General features: G+C 52.9%; 2 protein-coding genes across 4 annotated transcripts in view; both read right to left on the bottom strand.

Annotated features, from left to right (window-relative positions):
• Nucleotides 1–6678, bottom strand: part of ZSWIM5 (zinc finger SWIM-type containing 5) — a 97862-nt gene extending 91184 nt beyond the window's left edge. Inside the window, exon 1 of the mRNA XM_014872083.2 lies at nt 5997–6678. Coding sequence (XP_014727569.2) covers nt 5997–6678 — 682 coding nt within the window. The remainder of the gene's footprint in view (nt 1–5996) is intronic.
• An 8241-nt stretch (nt 6679–14919) lies between these two features.
• LOC106850684 (selenoprotein Pb-like) lies at nt 14920–18150 on the bottom strand. Of its 3 annotated transcripts, none has more exons than XM_088169527.1 (5): nt 18097–18150; nt 17146–17368; nt 16837–17049; nt 16564–16699; nt 14920–15935 (listed from the first exon to the last, which is right to left on the bottom strand). In XM_088169527.1, the coding sequence occupies exons 2-5, from the start codon at nt 17352–17354 to the stop codon at nt 15690–15692; spliced, it is 804 nt and encodes a 267-aa protein (XP_088025653.1). In that variant the 5' UTR covers nt 17355–17368; nt 18097–18150; the 3' UTR covers nt 14920–15689. The 3 variants fall into 3 exon arrangements, with proteins under 3 accessions (XP_088025653.1, XP_088025652.1, XP_088025651.1); XM_088169526.1 differs by having other exon boundaries at nt 18102–18150; XM_088169525.1 differs by having other exon boundaries at nt 17146–18150.
• Between the last annotated feature and the right edge of the window lie 102 nt (nt 18151–18252).

The raw sequence follows: 18252 nt of genomic DNA, 5'->3' as shown, positions 1-18252 counted from the left end.
CAAAAGAAACAAGCCCTGAAAAGCAAAGGCTCTTTCCCCACCACCTCACCCAGGATGTTACACGAGTTCAGCTCCTCAGAGAGTGGCCAGAGGAACAAAGCCAAAGCCTCACACTCCTGGGAGAAACAGCACTACCTCCCCAGCCCCAAAAGAAAATTCACTCACTTCAAGCACGAAGTGGCAACATGCAGCAACAAGCCTTAGCCTCACACTGGAAGTTCCCAGGCCTGGCCACCTTGAGAGGATGAAGAGATGCTGCTGCTCCCCCAAAAAACCATGCCCAGCTCCTCACACACATGAGCTACTCCAGCCTCAAGAGCAGCAGGGGTAAACCAACATTGCTACTAAACACAAAGCTGTTCATGTCACCTAAATGCAAAACCCCTGAAAAATCAATGCAAGCACAAGGCTGGCCATGCCGTTCATCTGAGCTAATCCTAGAGGGGAGCAGGTCCCTCACTGGGACAGGGGAGCAGGAGATAACCCCAGAACCACCAAGAACTCCATCTCCCCCATGGACCAGGTCCTCCACCAGGGTGAGGTTCCAATATATGCCAAGGAAATATATAAGCCCACAAACTATTCCATCCTAACACTACCAAGATTATTTTTTAAAAACTTATTTCTTTTCAAAGAAAATTTAAAGCTGACACACCACAAGACAATGCACAGCTGAATGTGACTTTACAGAGCTATCAGACAGACAAGCTCATTTAAGTTTTCCAAAAGTCCTATCTGAGGTTTGAGGGACTAATCATAAAACATCTAACATCAAAGCAAGCGTCAAATACCAGCAAAGCACATTCCCTCACACAAGCTTCAAAAACAAAGCAAGCAGGCACATGTGGTTTATGTTATTGCAGTTTTAGCACAGTTAAATATTTCCTAAAATATTCTCTCTAGATGTGAGCAAAATTAAAATCTGCTGTGAATGACACGCAACTTGGAAGCTGAAGACTAAGCTTTATAAAGCACAGGTGAGCTGAGAACAAACTCCTATTTGCCAGCTCAAGCCAGAAACTAGGACTCATGCTCTGAAAAATGTTTCAAACCTATTTATTCTTAAAGCCAACACTAAATATTTTATTTCTTGTGCTTTATTTTTCAGGTCTCTGGCCTCTAAGTTAGTATCATTTAATTAACTACCTAGTTCAAAAGACATCCCAGCCTCAGAGGATCTGTTTATACTCTTTGAAAAAGACTCAAAAAGCCAATAGATAAATCTGCTTAAAATAAAAGGTTAAAATTCCAGCTGTCATCCCAGCTCTCCCTGCACTACCAGCAAGAAGCTCTGGTGGTTTTCATCTTCTTTTTCAGTTTCTATAATACAGTCCAGAATAGGCTCAAGAAATAACTCACCTATGAGGAAACAGCAATAAACAGATCGTGAGTTCTAATGCCTAATAATGTTTTAGTTTAATTATATATGTTAAGAAAAAGATAATTAGAAACCTAACGAGCTTAATGTATATTTAAAATGTACAAGAGTTTCCATCATGATAGGGCTAATGAACCTCTGCCAGCTCCTTTTATGTGGTTTAAAGCATTTTAATACATAGGGTAGAATCCAGTAACCTACCCCTAAAGAAAAACAAAGTAAAAATTAATTAGCAAATTGGATACATGTTGTACAACAAGCATCCCACACACAAACTAAAAGGATACAGAAAAATTAAACTCCCTTAGCAGCACTCAGACACAGGACACCAGGAATTAACCTGAAAAAACCTTTCACATCCCATGGCATTCTTTCCAAACCTGCTCCTGCCGGATGCAGCTTTAAACCCAGACCCAGGAGGAGACCAATCTTTACACAAAACAAAAGCAACCACAATTCACCCTAGAGAGCCCCATCAAAGTGTTTTCCCCAAAATAAACAGCTCTATAAAGCAACACACCACTGGATATAAATTTAGACTCTGCTCCGTACCACGTCACAGGGGCAGGAAACCAAATGCTTGCCTAAAAGTGAGCATTTTTAGGGGTGAAGAAAAAAAGAAGCTTAAAACCTAAAAATAGTTTGGAAAAAAAAGTTAGAAGTGGTTTCAACCACATTGGAACTCATCACTATTTTTACCTCTGAAGCTACATTTCAACAGACATCATTACAAACACAGACCAATACAAGCTGAAAACTGAAGTGCAATAAAAAGCTTCCAAATCTGAACTCCAATTAAAATGCATTTACGGATATCATTTACAGGTATCAGGTCTTGCTTAACCTCTGCCCAGTCAGAAGGCTGTTGAAACAAGGTTAGAAAATCCCCAGCACCTACACGTCCAGCATAGATACTGGACTAGGAAACTCATGACTGACCTGCAAAGCATCAGATAAAATATCCAGAATTAATTGCAGGTTTGAAAGAAACAGGCTCCCTCCAAGTGTTTACAAAGCCAGGGCATTTTAAAGCCCTGCTTCATTGTTATTCTAACAGCAAATGTAAATTCTGCCTATGTACTTATGGCTGGACCGCATACCTTCCCATTGGGGCACAAAGGCTTATCTGTGGGTAAGGAGCACATACCGTGTAGGTTCCTAAGCGGCTGGTTACAATCCAAAGAACAACACAAAGCTCGATGCTTCCTCTCGTAAGTAGCTGTAAAACCAATGAAAAAGAAGAATTCCTCCCTAAAATTACCCAGGACACTTGCCCACCCATTAGCATCTAAGATGACTCGAGGGCAAACCGTATTACACCATACTGGGGAGTGCAGGCGAGAAACGTGAATTTGTTCTGCCAGATCACAGCTTACTGTCAAAATCCACGAAAGGTCTTTTCTTTCTCCAAAAACCCAAGAGATAATAGTGTAAAAACTTTTGTTCATAAATATTTATGCAAGTGAACTTGTTAAAAATTAACCGCTGTCGTTAAAGGTTTTGTATCCTTTAGGATTCCCGGCATGCAGTGCAGTTGCATGCTTTATATTAAGCCTGGCATTTCTGCATTCCTTTCCTGCATGCTTTTGTCATTTGTCTAAAAATTAAAAGAAAAAAAACCCACACACCACACACACACAAAGACGGGATCTGTACACATAATAATAAAGCAGTTTTTAAGAAGACAAAGATGCCTGTGTTCAACATCCAAGATCTTTCTTTGAGCAGGGGAAAAAAAAAAATCAATTTAATGACTCCAGTGAGATCAGGGTTTAAGCCTCGTTTAAGTTTTACTAAGCATGAAGGAATTATTGGTTGATAATGTGGCATATATGTTTTTTTCAGACCTGCCAGCTTTGTAAGCACGAAGGAGCCAGAAGCACTCTGTGCCCATGAGCACAATCCTCACCCCTCCACACCATCCTCCACTGCCAGAAGGTCATTCCTCCTGGATTTTGTCTTTCAATTTTTCAAAAGGATTTTTCCAACCACATAGAAAAGGAATTTCACATCTGTACTACCCCTATTTTTTCACAGGTCTGAGTCAGAAACACAACTGTATAAACATCTGATCTTTATTAACAGCAAATCTCAACTGTGCAAACCTCAGGTCATGGTGCTGGGAGCCGGTGGTGTCCGTTAAAGGGATCCTTAGAGGGGAACAGTAGTTTTGATTTAGTGCTGGAGAGCATCAAGGAAGCCAGGGCTGGAGTTTTATTTTTTTCCCAAGACATAATGGTTCCCAAGTTCCTATCTTAATTGCAAACACACACACAGCCACAAAGTGTTTGTGTCTCTAGTGGCTGGAGCTCTTCCACCTCACCTTCCAGAGGCATCCACAGGATGGATGTGGAAAGTTGGCAGAGGACATCTCAGCTTTGCCTGCTGTCTATAAACACACAGCCCTTCACAGCCTTTTGTTTGATGTAAATTCTCCTCCTCCAGCTCAGGGCTGCGAGGCACTGCTGTGACGTGGCTGCTCCTGGGACAAAAACAGAGGTGTCTGACCCCACATCACCCACCCACTGCCGTGTGAAGAGGAGCCACACGATAGCCAAGACACAAACCTCCCCTCTCCACCCCCAGCTCCAAAGGCAAATTCCCATGGCGAGCATCCCGGGCGCCCCTCTCGGGCTGTGAAAACGGGAGATAAATCACCCACCGACTTTGCGGCGAGCGCTTCCAGAACGTGCTGCTTCATCTGAAAAGCTGACGGCTCGGAGGACAATGACAGCGAGCTCTGGTTTCAAAGCTGGGGAGATAGTTTGGACTTGTCGGGGGGGACATGAAACACCAGAGCCAGGACCATCCTCTCGGTTCTCTGGCTCGCTCAGAGCAGCAGCAGGAAGTGCAGGGAGACAGGCAGATGGGATGCTGGATACCAGCACTGGAGATCACTTCGGGATGGGACTGCTTTGCTTCGTGTCCTGCATATACCTGACCCCAGCACCCACCCAGATCCTTCACAGAATTGCATACAGGCTCACCAAAGCTAAGTTTCAAAGACAAATAATTTTTAAAACTCATTTTAAAAGAACATTCCTTTGTATTGAATCAGTCGTGGGTTTAGGAAACCATCACCTCTGTCTCCCACTCCCACATCTTGGTGGGCAGGTCATTAAAACATTACCCTCAGCAAGCTATTATCTTCCTTCCCCCCTAATTTTAAAGTTCCTGAAGAACTACTCCTCTCCTTCTAAAAAAAATAATTTAGTTTTGAGTTTCACAGTATTTTAAACAGAATAATTAATCATCTTAACGCGGCCCTTACAAAATATTAATTCACACCAAAAAAAAGGCTATAATCATATCCTCGGAGAAAAACCTTTTGTGCTTCAGGAATTTTCACTGCATGTCCTCAGAGGTGGGAGGAAAATTCTTCTGCTGCCTCCTATTCTCACATCTCAAATGGAAAATGTTTTGATAATGCTCTTCTGAATGTAAACTGTACCGAATGGGATTTTTATTATTTTTTTTAAGCAGTTTTTTTTCCCCAAAAGGAAGAATCGCTCTTTAAATAAACAGAGCGAACTACCCATTCCTTACAACAAAAACCACCCTCCCTTCACTCATTCACGCCATACCCTGGCACAAAATGAATTTACATTTCGCATTTGCAAAACAAATTCTCGCCTAATGTCATTTTAATGGGAACGCGCATTTCAATCCCTTCCAATAACAACGGAGGAGCGGCTTATTCTATGTAAAACACCCCAATTTGTTTCTCTTTAAATATATGCGGATTTCAGATGGGGACAAGGACTAGAAGGACAGGGGAAGAGGAACATTTCCTCTCCGGCAATCCCCCTCCGCCAGCGCACACAAAAGCCACCTGCCCATGGAGAGAAAACACGATGCCATTATTCCCATCATCATTCCCACGGCCCCTTGGACACGGAACGAGCGTGACAAGGCCGTGCGCATCCGTCCCCGACCCGCGCATCGCGCCAGGTCACCGGTGGTACCCGCGAGTCCACCCAACTTGTCACCCCCCACCCATTCCCTTCCCCCCGAGCCGGTCCCGCTGGACGTGACCGTGAAGGGGCTGGGAAGAGGAAAGCGGGGGCTGGATGCCACCCCTAGAGATGTTCCAAGAAGGGAAAGCCCCTGATGGAGAGGACAAAGAGGAACGCTCGGAGAGATGCATTATGTTTATAAGCCCATCTCCCGATGGAAAGGACAGGACCCCCGTGGGAGCGCGGGTGGGGGTGCTCAAGGGTGAGAGGGACCGCGACTGAGGGGTCGGGGAGGGCGGCAGGGCTGCGTGCCCTCCATACAACCCCCCGACGGGCACTTTGGGGGGGCGGTGGGGGGAAAGAGGGGTGGTCTTTATTTCCCCCCTCGGGCTGGAGGAACGGCGTCCAAGCTGCGCGCAGCTGCCGGTGACCCCCGGGCAGACGCAGCCCCCGAGGCGGGGGGAAGGTCACCCTCGCCCTCCCACCCCAAAACCCAAGCCGGCATCTTCCCGGAGGAGCGCACGGCAGTCCCTGCCCCCGGGGCAGGATTTTCCTGTCAAACCACAACCGCGCCAGACAAAAGGCTTAAGTGCAGGAGGGGATGGGGAGGGGGGTACGGACGGACACAGACGAGCCCCCGGGGGCCCCGTCCCGGCACTCACCGACTTGCAGCACGTTGTCCACCGCGCCGGTCTCCAGCAGGCGGATGCCGCGGCGGAAGGGCAGCCCCTCGCCCTGCGGCGCGGCGGGGGCGGCGGGCGGCGGGGGGCCGGCGGCGGGGCTCTCCTCGCCGGCCGGGGCGGGGGCGGCGGCGGCGGCCGAGGGTCCCCCCGCGGCGGCGCTGCCGGGGGAGGCGGCAGCGGCAGCGCGGCCGGGCTGGAAGCTGGAGTACATGCAGATCTGCCGCTCGCTGCGGGGGAAGCTCCAGTAGACGATGCGGCGCTGGACGGGCTCGGGGATGCGCTGGAAGCGGCCCTCTACCCGCTCGAAGGCCCAGCTCCCCGCCACCCGCTTGGCCGCCGCGTCCAGCAATGACTCGGGCTGCAGCAGACTGCCGGTCCCGCCGCCCCCGCCGCCGCCCCCCGGCCCCGCCGCGGCCGCCGCTGGTCCCGCCGCCCCCGCCGGCCCCGCCGCCGCCGCGGGGCAGCAGCCGGGCAGCGCCGGAGGGGCCCCGCTGGCCCCCGCTCCTGGCCCCGCCGAGCCGGCCCCCGCGGCCCCGGGACGGGGGTGCACGGCCCCGGTGCCCCCCGCCGGGCAGGCCCGGGAGCACAAGCGCTTGGGGCCCGGGGCGCCGGCGGGCAGCGGCGGGCGGAGCAGCTCCTCTCCCTCTCCTCCCTCCGCCATGGCTGCGACCGACTGAGCCGGGCGAGGGGAGGAGAGACGCCGAGGAGGAGGAGGAGAGGGCGGGGACCGGGGGGGTGGTCCCGCCGGCCGGGAGCCGGCCCCGCCGGGGCGGGACGCTCCGCAGCCCCCCGCCCGCCCCCGCCGCCCGTCGGGGCACCGCTGTCCGTGGCAGCTGCCCGGCCGCCGCCGTGGCGAGGGCACGGCCCCGGGCACCGCCCGGTGTCCCCCGCCGTGTCCCCAGGAGGAGTGGGACATGCGAGGGACGCTGTGTCCCCCGTGCCCGGAGAGAAAAGACCCACGGCGCTGGTGGATGAGGGGCTGGCGAGGCCATCCGAGGGCCGGGAGCGGGACAAAGGGGCACGGCGGCGCTGGAGGTGGCAGCGCTGCCCCGGGGGTGTCGGCGGGATCGGCGCTGATCCTGTGGGTTGTCGGCGATGCTCGATTCAGGCGCCGACTCTGACCCCACAAATCAACACTCAGCCTCACCCGTAATTCACCTACGGCTTTACATCGGGCAGCAGAGCAGACAGCAGTGCCCTGCCCTTCCATGAGCATCATGGTTTGCTTTTTCTTTTAAAGCCCTGTAGTGAAGGTGCTCGTCCCAGGCATCATAGCAGAGTTCCTCGGGTACAGGAACCGCCAGGTCCTTTAGTACACACGGCCCTTGGGGGAGGAGATGAAAAACACAGGTACTGCTGGCTTCCAGGAGCTCTCTTGTGCTCTCAGGCGGGATTACATTAAAGGGATATATGAATATATTCAGCACGTACTGCCTGAGTTGGCACCCCAAAATCCAGGGAGCTGATTCCTCATCAGGCTCTGCTTCTAGCCGAGGGTGATGGCAGCACCCTTGGGACCAGCACGGTGTAGGGCTGATGGGGGGAGAGCTGTGGCAACTGAAGTCCACTTCTCTGGGCCTCTACACCCTGCCATCACTTTGCTACTGTGGCCAGCAGGACACTGTTCACAAGATTTTCCCCAGAAATACAGTCCTGGCTTTGTGTCCTGTCTAAATTTAAGTGACAAACCTCTGAGGAAAAGCAGAGCTCACAGGTCTTCGAGTTCAGTTTTCTTGCTATTATTCTCAGTGCTTTGAGAATCCAAGACCGATTCCTTCCTATCTGCAGTTCAGTCACATCTAAACCATTACCGGTTACTCCCTTGTTGCAGAGATCTCCTATTTATTCTTACTGACAGAGCAAGAGTACATTTCCTGGAATAACAGGGCCATGCAAGTAGGGAACAGGAAATAATTATGTGCGTTTGCTCTGCCACAAGATACCTCCAAGCCCAAGGTCTCCTCCACAGGACAGAGGGAAGGAATCAGGAATCAGGCAGGTGGTGAGAGCAGGCAGAGCTACTGCAATGAGAGATCTCCATTTTAGAGAGCAAGCCACAAGCTAATCAATGAAGGTCAGGAAGAGGTTTTCCTTGAAGGCTGAGGTGTTCCTTGCTGCCGTTGGTCTTGTTCAAAGTAATGAGTACTAGCAGTGGCAGGGACTGGCCTGGGGCAGCAGCTGCACACAGATTTGTTTATGCTCAGATTTTCCCTAGAATCACGTCCCCATTTCTTTAACCCTGAAGGCCATTTTGCTCTCTTTAAGAGCTTGTTGCAACAGGAAACGCTTGCCACGGGAGCAGGGCATTTTGCCCATCACCTCGGCTCACTGTTGTAGTGACAGGTCCTGGGCTGACAAAGGGCTTTGTCCACTTCTGCGTCTCTCTGGCTGCACAGAGGGACCTCACAGGTCCATCCCAAAGCACCCTCCTTGCCCAAGGTGGAGCACACCTTCCTGGCAGAGAGCAGTCCAGCAATCTCATGCTTTTTCAATGATGGAAGCTGTGGGCTCTGGTATGACAGAATTTCTGCTGGCACCCATGTCTCCCTGCAGCTGCCACGACTGCTCAGGCAGAGAGTGAGACTGCATGAGAGCTGGAACACAGCACCCCAGCTTGTCTGGTCCCTCTGTCACCAGTCACTGCAGAGCTCACCTAGTGACAACCTTGAGTGTCCTTACTTACGTCGTCCCCAGACAGTGCCAATAAAGAGGATTTTAGACTTCAGACCAAGCAGGGATGTTATTCATTCCCAATGAGCTGACTTTTGATTGCATAAAACATATAATCCAGACTCAAATCAAGGCAAGGTTGGTGCAGTGGCTGGCCAGCCTGTCTCTGGGGGGTTAGCATGTTATTTCAAAGACAAACCAATTTATTTTTCCTCTCTCTCTTCATTCTGAACATTTGCTGCTCCCCATTCCTCCCCATCTTTCCCTGTGCCTTTCATCACTGCCTTGGAATTTTTCAAAGGGGAGACCTCTCCTCCTCCCAGGGAACGTGGACAGACCTCTTCTCCCTGGGGAAGGATGCAAAATGTCAGCCTCCTGCCCAGCCCCTGATGCTGCTCATTCAGAGCCTGGAACCAGGTACATCAATAATTCACTGCACGCTTTCCTGAGCCCAGCCATTTGCTGAGCCTCTACCACTGGCAGCCCTGGTTCCCCTCCTGCTTTCAAGACTGTTTGGTCAGCGTCTGTCCGTGCTGCAACCCACCGACTGCAGCCCTTCTGGCCTCATCACTGGTGTTATCCACCAAGTGCTGATTTGTCCTGCTGGCTCTGGGAAGTATTTTATCTTGAGTTCCTGGCTAGAAAATTAACTGACCAAAGGGGCTGGAGCCCCAGGGGCTCTAGACCACAGTCAGGCAGCAATGCATTGCAATATCCTCAGAAATTCTTTGGGTGCCAGCTCAATCAGAAGTCCAGCTTTAAAAGTGCAGGTGCTGTGGAATAAGAAATCTGCTTTTATCTTTCTAGAAACTAAATTCAAGGACTATAAAAAGGAGAGATGACAAGGGTGCTGCTGAGATGCCTCTGTGGGCTTCCTGGCACCTGTGCTTTGTTTTATGGCAGTCAAGGTAAGTGATGGCTGGTGCCACACCTCAACCCAAAGGGATGTCACCTCCTTGGCTGTTCCCACCTCCACACCTTCATGTAGCTGCTCTCCTCTCTCCCCACCGTGCCCAAACCCCATCCTCAGCAGAAAGACTGCCTTCCCCTGGGCATCTTCCCCTTTCTTGGTTGCTCCCATGCTGCTTTGACACTTTTTTGACTCCCAACAGTCAATGCTGTGCTTTCAGTAACACAAGTGACACTGCCTGAGTCTCTAGAGATGGCATCACAGCTTTGCAAGGCCCAGGGAACACAAGGGAAGTCCTGTGGTGACAGATGAAGATACACAAGGGCAGAAGAAGCTTTATGGTCAATTAATGATGGGAAAGGAACAGGGTAGTAGAGAGCAGGCAGATACCAAGCTCCTGCTCCAGCCATCCAGAGGATTTGCTGTTCAAAGCAGCCAAAGACAGGCTTATCAGCAGCCAAGCTCCCTGCTACAGCCTCCATTGTACAGTCCTCATTGGAAGTGTGGCTATTTTTGCCTTTCCTATGTTTCTGATGCTGTTCAGAGCAGAGGCAGAATGGAAAGGACACAGGGATTAACTGTAGCTCCCCTGCCTCAATGCATTTGGGAGCAGAGGAATCCATTGGCCAGGATAATTATTCCTTAGTACCCCCATAGATCCAGAGTCCAGGAAGAGACAGAGAGCATTGTCTTATGAAATATTTGGCCTTGCAAGCAAGAGAAGGGACACCTTGATTTGGTTGTCCATGAAGTTTAGCACCATTTTTAGATTTTCCAGTGCCTAGTAAGGTCTCCAACAAAGCATAGACTTGGAGTTGGAGCTTTTTTCTGTCAAACTGTTCAAATCCCCTGTGGATTCTCCACTGATTCATTAGCGCTGAGTTATTGCTGTTCTCCTCTTCCAGCAGGGACTCTAATAAAGTGGCTTTTTGCTAGCCAGCCAGTTATTTTATGAAACTTTCCAGAACTGACAAGCTCAAAGACCTCCTTCAGGTGTGACTGCAATTGTCTGTGTACTCAAAAGAGAAATGCAAGGACTGAAAGTACCATCTCTCTTCTCCAAGCACAGGCTGAATTCCAAGATCAAGTGTGGGATGGCTGTTCTCACCCTCATGTCGATCCAGGAACAGCTCTACTAGCCTGTGTGTCCCTGTGGTTGCTCAGGCTGGGATGATGCAGACCCAGACACCCCCTTGTACCCAGATAGTGACTTCTGGCTGTCAGAAGCTGTTGTTCCTTCTTTCCCCTACATAGGACACTACATCTCTGGCTTGCCAGGGCTGCCTTCCCCCAGCCCCTGTAAGATTAACAAAGTGCTGAGCCTCTGTCTTGCCACGGAGATTTCAGCACCCTTCCAGCAAATGCATTTGCTGTGCAGGCAGCAATTAAGCACAGAGCAGCTGCTGGGCGAAGACCCTTGGCTTCCAGGAGGAGCAGCCACCTCTCCAGCATGGAGTCTAAAAGCGCAGAGTGCTCCAGAAAGTTACTCAGTCCCGCACTGGAGCGATGTCCATCCCAGCCAGGCTGGCTGTCTCGGGGCTGAGCTCAGCAGAAACCAACTCTCTTGGGCCACCACCTCCCCCTTTCAGCCAATGGAGTTCCTTCCCTTTAATTAGGGATGTTAAAATAAACGGGGAATCATTTTTTTCAGGCTACAAGAGTATGAATAAATTATGGCAAAGCAAGGGGTAAGCAATGCTTCTGTTAGCCTTCAGTATGGGATCTGCCCCAGCTTTGGGACATGAGTAGATCACAGGGTACAGCTGGATGGAAAGTTGGCCACAAGAGCCATCACTGTCACATTTGCCATCATCCCAGGATGCTCCCAGCAGCGGGATTTGGGAACCAGTGTCACACCCAACCTGTTTCCAGGAGAGGCATGTGGAGAGACACAAGGCAAATCACTCCTCACATGGCAGAAAAGGATTACCTTGCTGTGTGCTTTCCTGGCAGGAGAGCAGGAGGGGAGCCTGAATCTTTGTAGCAAAGAAGCTCCCATGAACAAGGACCAGGGCAAGATCCAGTCTCAGCCCTAGGCACCTGCCCTGTGCTGAAAATCCACGCATGAGCTGGGCTGGTGAAATGTATCTCTCCTGGACTGTGGGTTGGGCTTTTTCTGCTCACACTGGGCTCTTTCAACACCCTGATCTAAGCTGTAAATAACAGAACCATACTGTGCTGGGTGGACAAAGAGAGGAAGTGAAGCCACAAAAAGCTATGCAGGGGTGAGAGCCTTGGTGTCCCATGGGGCTGGGGATCCAGCTCTGCCTCCCCCAAATCACCCCGGACCTCCCAGGAGGGAGGGAAAGAGCTGGGATGCATCTCTTGTAGGTCATCAAGTGGCCATGGAGCGGTTTGAAGGCCTTTGGAGGAAGGAGGGAGGTTATAGGAGGAAACAACAGGAAAGGCAAACCTGTTGTATGCAGCCTTGCTCAGAAGTCAGAGAGGCACCTCCACCCTCTGTCCCTGGGGACTGCCTTGGGATGACTCTGCTCTCTCTCTGCCAGCAGACAGAAGGTGGGGCATGCCAAGCAACTGGGCTTTGAAAACCCAGGGATTGGACTCTGTCCTGCTGGGGGCCTCCTGCCCAGCCTGGTCCCATGGTTGATGCTGAAGAGGGAGATGGGAATGAGCGTGGCCAAAATCTGACTCACTCCTGCAGCCCCTGCATCACTCCCATCAACCCTCCTGCTCTGGTGGCCATGCAGGGACCACGAGTCACTGCTGCTGGCTCATCCTTGCTGCTGTTCTCTGCCTTGTCCCATTTCCTTGGCCACCACTACACCAAGATGAATGTGGGCCTCTTCACCAGGGCCATCAGCAAGTTGGCCAAAGCCACGGATGATCTCTCCAGGCCTCATTCCCCAGCTCCTAACCCACAATGAAGATGCCATCCCCAGGCAGCAGCAGCCACCCTGACCCCATAGGAGCCAGAGGGGCCCGGCTGGGCTGGATTTGGGGGACAGAAATGCAGCCGCCTGCATTTATTTTGCCTAACAACAGTGATCCCTCTGTATATTTTCATTCTGTTTTCCTAGGCTCAGCTGCCTCCTCAATGAAATGTTTCCAAAGCAGCCTGGCTTGGCAGCACGCCAACCCCGGCTGCCAGATGAATGGGCGGAGGAGGAGGGACCCATTCCTCTTCTTGACACAGCATCGCTGCACAAGAGGCCTCTGTTGACATTAGGACTGGCTGTTCCTCCTTTCCCGAGAGGATCTGCCTGGCCCTTGGCAGGAGCAGCACACAGGGCCAAAGCTTCATATGATGTGAAACTGACATTTGTCCTCCTCAAGGGTGGTGGCACAGACATGGGTACCAGGGTACCATGGTGCACCCTCCTCCAGGGTGGTGCCCTGGAGATACAGGGTACCACAGGGTGCCACAGATAACAGGGTACCAAGGAATAGCACTGCTAGAACCTGAAGTCAGCCCTTGTTTCTGGCCCTTGACCCCCTAGCTGAGCCAGCCCTGCAACAGCTGAGGATTCCTTGGAGCTCTCTGACTCTATTCACAACATTACTCTCTAAGACATTGGTGATGTAGGGAGCCTGTTTCCTCCCCCACAACACCTCTCCACCCCATCCAGAGCAAAGCTCTCCCTAAGCATCGCAGGAGTACAGACACTGGCACAGGATTTGCAGAGCTGCAGGTTTCTGGCATCTTTCAGGGGTGAATCCTGTTCTAGGGGCCCCAAGCTTGGCACCCAAAAGCCTTCTGGTCTTTGGACAATGATATATGATATAGGATCAGTTTCACTCTAAAGTTTTGCACCTACTCAGTCATGTAGGACTTCACCCAAACAACGTCACAGCTCTTTCCCACACCTCAGTGTCTCTACCCAAAGCAAAATGCCCACCCAAGCTTTCAGGGCCAGAAATTTGTCTGCTGGGAGGTAACAAAATGGTAGATGTTGCACTGGACTACACACTCAGAACCAGATGGGATCCCTCTCTCTGCCATGGCTAATTGCAGCACTGGTCATCAGTGAGGGAATGCAAATCCATGTATGCCCCACTCATCATCTGTCACCTCCTTGGCAGGGACACCTTTAGGAGCTGCACAAAGAAAGGATGTGGAATTTAATACAAGTGCTGATAATGCATCAGAAGGCAAAAGAAAGAGACAAAAGTCATCACTATCCTTCTAATCTGCACCTCTTCCCTTGACTGACTCCCCTGGCATCTTCTGCTGGTGGCCAACACCCAGCTGAGGCAAGCCAAGGACCAGAGGCTGGATAAGAGCAGCACCCAGCAGCATGCCACAGGAACACAGTCTGCTCCTACCAGCTGTGGCAGGGAGATCACTCTGCCTGGATCTGGTGGAAAAGAGGCCAACCATGCATCGATAAGATGAATTAGTTGTCTCAGCAGCACCGGCAAAATGAGCGAGAAGAGCCGAGCCCGTGAGGCCCGGCCTGCTTTGTTTCAATTACAGCAGCTGCCAGAAGAAAAAGATAACCTCAATATTGATGGCAGGAGCAGCAGACAGAGGTGCCCTTGCAGGCTACTGGGAGCAGGTAGAGGAGGAAGGGGGAGGAGAGATGGAGGAGGGGGAGCAGAGTCTCAGCCAGCACCCCGTGGGAGAGCCTGGCTGGTGAGAAAGATACATCTGATCCCATTGCTCTCATCCCTGTGAGGAACAGCTCCTTTTTACCCTGGTTCTTGTCCCTGTGCAGAGCATCCTCCAGCAGAGACAGGACACAGGACTGGGACACAGCACCATGAAAACACTGATCAGAACATCTCTATGCTCCCCACTCAGGCTGCAGGGCCTGGAGAGGTGTTGAGTAGAGCTGTGTGGGATGATGGATGGAACTGGAATAAAGGGGAGACAGGCCTAGGGCACTCCAAGCTGCAGGCAGGGGTGACTGGCTGCCAGGGGCACAACACCTACCTGCCTGAGGGCTGGGGAGCCCCACAATTCCTGCAATGGGGACTGGTCTGGGTGCTGGGGACAAGATGCCCACAGTGACTTTGGACTGCATGCGAGAACCAGAAGCAGCTTGAGGTAGGCACCCCAACATCACACCTACAAGCCAGGTATGGAGGTGCTGAGTCAAACATCCTCCAAGCAGTGCCATGTTAATGTTCTGAGCTCCCATCCTGGGAGGCAGCCAGAAGATAGGAAGAGATGGAGTCTTCTCTTTAAGAAGACTTCTCTTTAGTGTTCAACCCCTTTACCTCCAACTCCTGCTCAGGGGATGTAAATCATCCCCAGCTGCTGCATCACGGGGTCTACATCCAGCCCTAAGTCCCCCCTTGTGCCCAGATTGGCACTGACCAAGACCCCCCGGGCCCACCAGAGGCCAGACTGAGCAGTGGTCACTTCACAGAGGTTTTATTCGTACTCTGGATATCCATGCTGCCCTCCCACCTCACTTATCCCCAGGAAAGACCTCAGGATCCTCCCCCTGTCCTCCTCGGGCTGTTCCCATTGGATACAGCCCCTGGGTCTCCAAGAGGGGACAAGGCCACCATCTTGCGGCCACCCAGCACCACTGCACATACCCGTGTGCACGGCCTGCTGGGTGCCCAGGATGTGACAGCTATGGGGGTACAGGGTCTGGACCATGGGGAGCTGCGACATCCCACCGCTCCTTGTGCCCTCAGTCCCCTGGGACCATGTCCTGAGGGGCACACGCTGTCCCTCCCCTCGCTCTCTGGCCAGGAAACCCAGGGATTCCAGCACACCCAGGAGTGTCTGGATGGGCAGAGGATGCCAGTAGTGCTGCTCCCATCCCAGCTCTGGCCCCTCCACCCCTACCCTCCTGCTCTGTGCAGTGTCAGCCAGCAGTGACCAGGGATCTCCTGGTTTGCACAGCGGGCTTCATTGAGCACAGAAAGGCAGGCAGTGGCAGATGAAGGCTCAGAACTGAGCCCTGGGGCTGAAAATGCAGCACTGAGCAGTGTCCAAGGGGAATTTCCATCCCTATTACAGCGTAGGAGAGCAGCCCACATAGGGTATGCTGGAGGGAGTTGTTAAACCAGCACTGCTGGTGACCAGCAGCCCAAAGCAAGTCCTTCCATACTTCTGTGAAGTGAGTTGGGGTCATCTGCACACTACTGGGTTCTGCAAGGCTGCCCAGCCTGGTTTAATCCTCATCCCCCTCCTTGTGCTTCTTCCCTTTGTGATGGAGCTCGCCATGTTCTCCATGGTGGTGGTGAGCATGGGTAGCAGGTTTGTGGTCCTCACTTGGGTTTGTGTCTCTCTCGCTGCTGACCTCATGATGGTGGTGAGGATGAAGGGGCTTGTGCTGGTGGATGAGGGTCTCTGATTCCATTCCATCGCGTTCAGGAAGTGAGCTTGGGGTTGCAGGGACCTCCACGGCACTGTTAGGCTGAGGAAAGGAACACAAGGGCTGGTGTGGTATGTGAATGCTCACAGAGCCCTGCAGAAAGCCTGAGAGCACAGCTATGAACAGGGAAGAAGGCAGACCAGCATTCATCATACAGAAAGCTGAGGGTCAGAGCAAATGCTCTCCAGCCCTGACCCAGGGCACAGGGAGGACAGGAGAGGCTGGAGCACACAGGGCACAAGCCTCTATACTTGTGTCCCTTGGCTCAAGCTGTCTGGGGTCCAGAAACAGAAATTCACATTTAGTATTTCTGGATGTATTTTTCTCCTGGGAAGTGACTAATCGCCTGCCAAGCTCAGACTAACACCCTTTTATTTGCTCTGAGCTTGCCACCTCTGCATCCACTGCCTGCCCTTTCTTATATTGGAACAGTTCTAGTTAGCATTCCCAGACAAAGGATATGACCCCTTTAGTCAATTCCTTTTCAACCGGAAAGCGCTGACCTATTTAAGTGCCCTTATTCCAGACCTCTCATCACCTTCCCTCTCAAACACATCTGAGGGCAGCTGCCAATCTGGAGCCCATCCCCAGCACAAAGAGAAGATTGTTTTTGCTGATGTGCAGTGCCGAAGGACAGAAGAGATCCTCGCTCCAGCATTCCAGCTCTTACCTCCTGGGTAGTGTTGGGGTAGAGGGAGCAGTTGCCACAGAAGTCCTTGACGTGGCTGTAGCGGATGGCTGACTCCACATAAGGGAAGTGGAGGAAACTGAAGGGCAACTGGATGTGGAAAGCCAGGCGGCCACACCTGACGGGAGAAGTCATGGCCCGGTTCAAGACGCGGGTTTGGAATCTCCCCGGCTCAGACACGAGGGGAGATTTTGGAAGCCCATCAAACGCTCTGCAACGCCCAGAAAAGCCTCAGACGAGTCGGGGGTCACTCACCGGTCATAAACAAGGAAGTCGTCCTTGTCACCCCCCAGGACCTGCCAGACGTCGGGGTCCTCCTGCTCCGGCTGGAAGACGGGCACGCCGGGCGGGGCATGGCGCTGCAGCTCGGGCAGCATGGCGCGGGACAGCGGCGCCTTCTCGTTGACGATCATGTAGCGGACGTGGGCCGTGCCCTGCCGGGCCAGCCGCTCCCGCAGGCCCCCGAGGCTGCGGAAGGAGGCGCTGGGAGCGGCTGCCGGGGCAGGGGCTGCCCTACGCCCCGAGGTGGCGGGGATTGTCCTGGGGAGGGGGAGCGGGACTCACCTGTGGGCCTGCTTCAGGCAGAACTGTCAGCTGGCCTTCAGCAGGGCCACCACCGTCACCTGCCCTGCCGCCCCCTCCATGGGGCTCGAGCCATTGATGGTCCATGCCGGTGCCTCCTGGCAGATCCGGCTGCTGTTGGCCGCCTCCTCGGAGGCCGAGGTCAGCCCCAGCCCCAGCCAGGCGGCCAGGGCCAGCACCAGCAGCCCCATCCTGGACCCCGGCCCTGGCAGGGGCACACAGGTGTTATTCTCCTCCCCAGATCCACTGCAACCCCAAAATATCTCCCTGCAGCCTGCTCCAGGGCAGGCCAGGACTTTGGGCAGTGTTAGCCTGATCCTAGCACTGGGAGCCAGGACTCCCACCCCCAGGGGGCAAGGAAAGAGGAACGAGGTGGGGAATTGGGCTCCTTTTGCTACTGTCTTTTGTTGGCACCCAGTGCCACAGCATCCTGTTCTCCCCTGGCAGTGAACACCCACCCTAGATCTCAAGAGCTGAAGGTGCTCCTCCTCGCATAAGCCTCGCATGGGCCTTCTCCACTTCTCTGATCCCACAAAACAAACCCAGCCCAGAGAGGTCTGTCTTTTCCCCAGAAGGGAGCAGGGATAGAGCCCTCATCATCTCAGCTGCCGGTGAGCAGTCACTGGGACAGAGATGGTTTCACCTTCAGGTCACCTTGAGAGTCCTTGATGCCCCACAAAGTGCTTTGGGTGTACACAGAGCCTTTAAAACCCTTGAGTCCTAACATTTGCCTGAAGCCCTGTCCTCCAACAGCCCCCTAACCCTGCCCACCCCAGGATATTCCCCATCCCTCTAATATCCAGCACACTTAATGGGCAAGGGGGAGGATACGGGTCTGGGGGGAATGATCTGGAGAGGGAGATGCAGGATCTGGTCAAGGTGGATGTGCCCCCACTCCCCAGCCCTCTCCCCGCGAGAACGAGCCCTCGATACCGCACTTCTCCTCGCTGCCGTCCTCCCTCGCTCCCGGCTCCAGCAGCTTTCAGCAACTTCCAGCTGGCCCTGATCCCCCCTTTTATCTCCGGTCCACTCTCCCCGCCCAGGAGGGAGGAGGAGAGCCTGGCTGGAGCGGGTACTGCGCCCCGGCCA

This window comes from Sturnus vulgaris, chromosome 9, assembly GCF_052056855.1.
Source record: "Sturnus vulgaris isolate bStuVul1 chromosome 9, bStuVul1.hap1, whole genome shotgun sequence".
Taxonomy (NCBI): domain Eukaryota; kingdom Metazoa; phylum Chordata; class Aves; order Passeriformes; family Sturnidae; genus Sturnus; species Sturnus vulgaris.
Note: the sequence above shows the minus strand (reverse complement) of the source record. Positions and strands in the feature narration are given on the sequence as shown.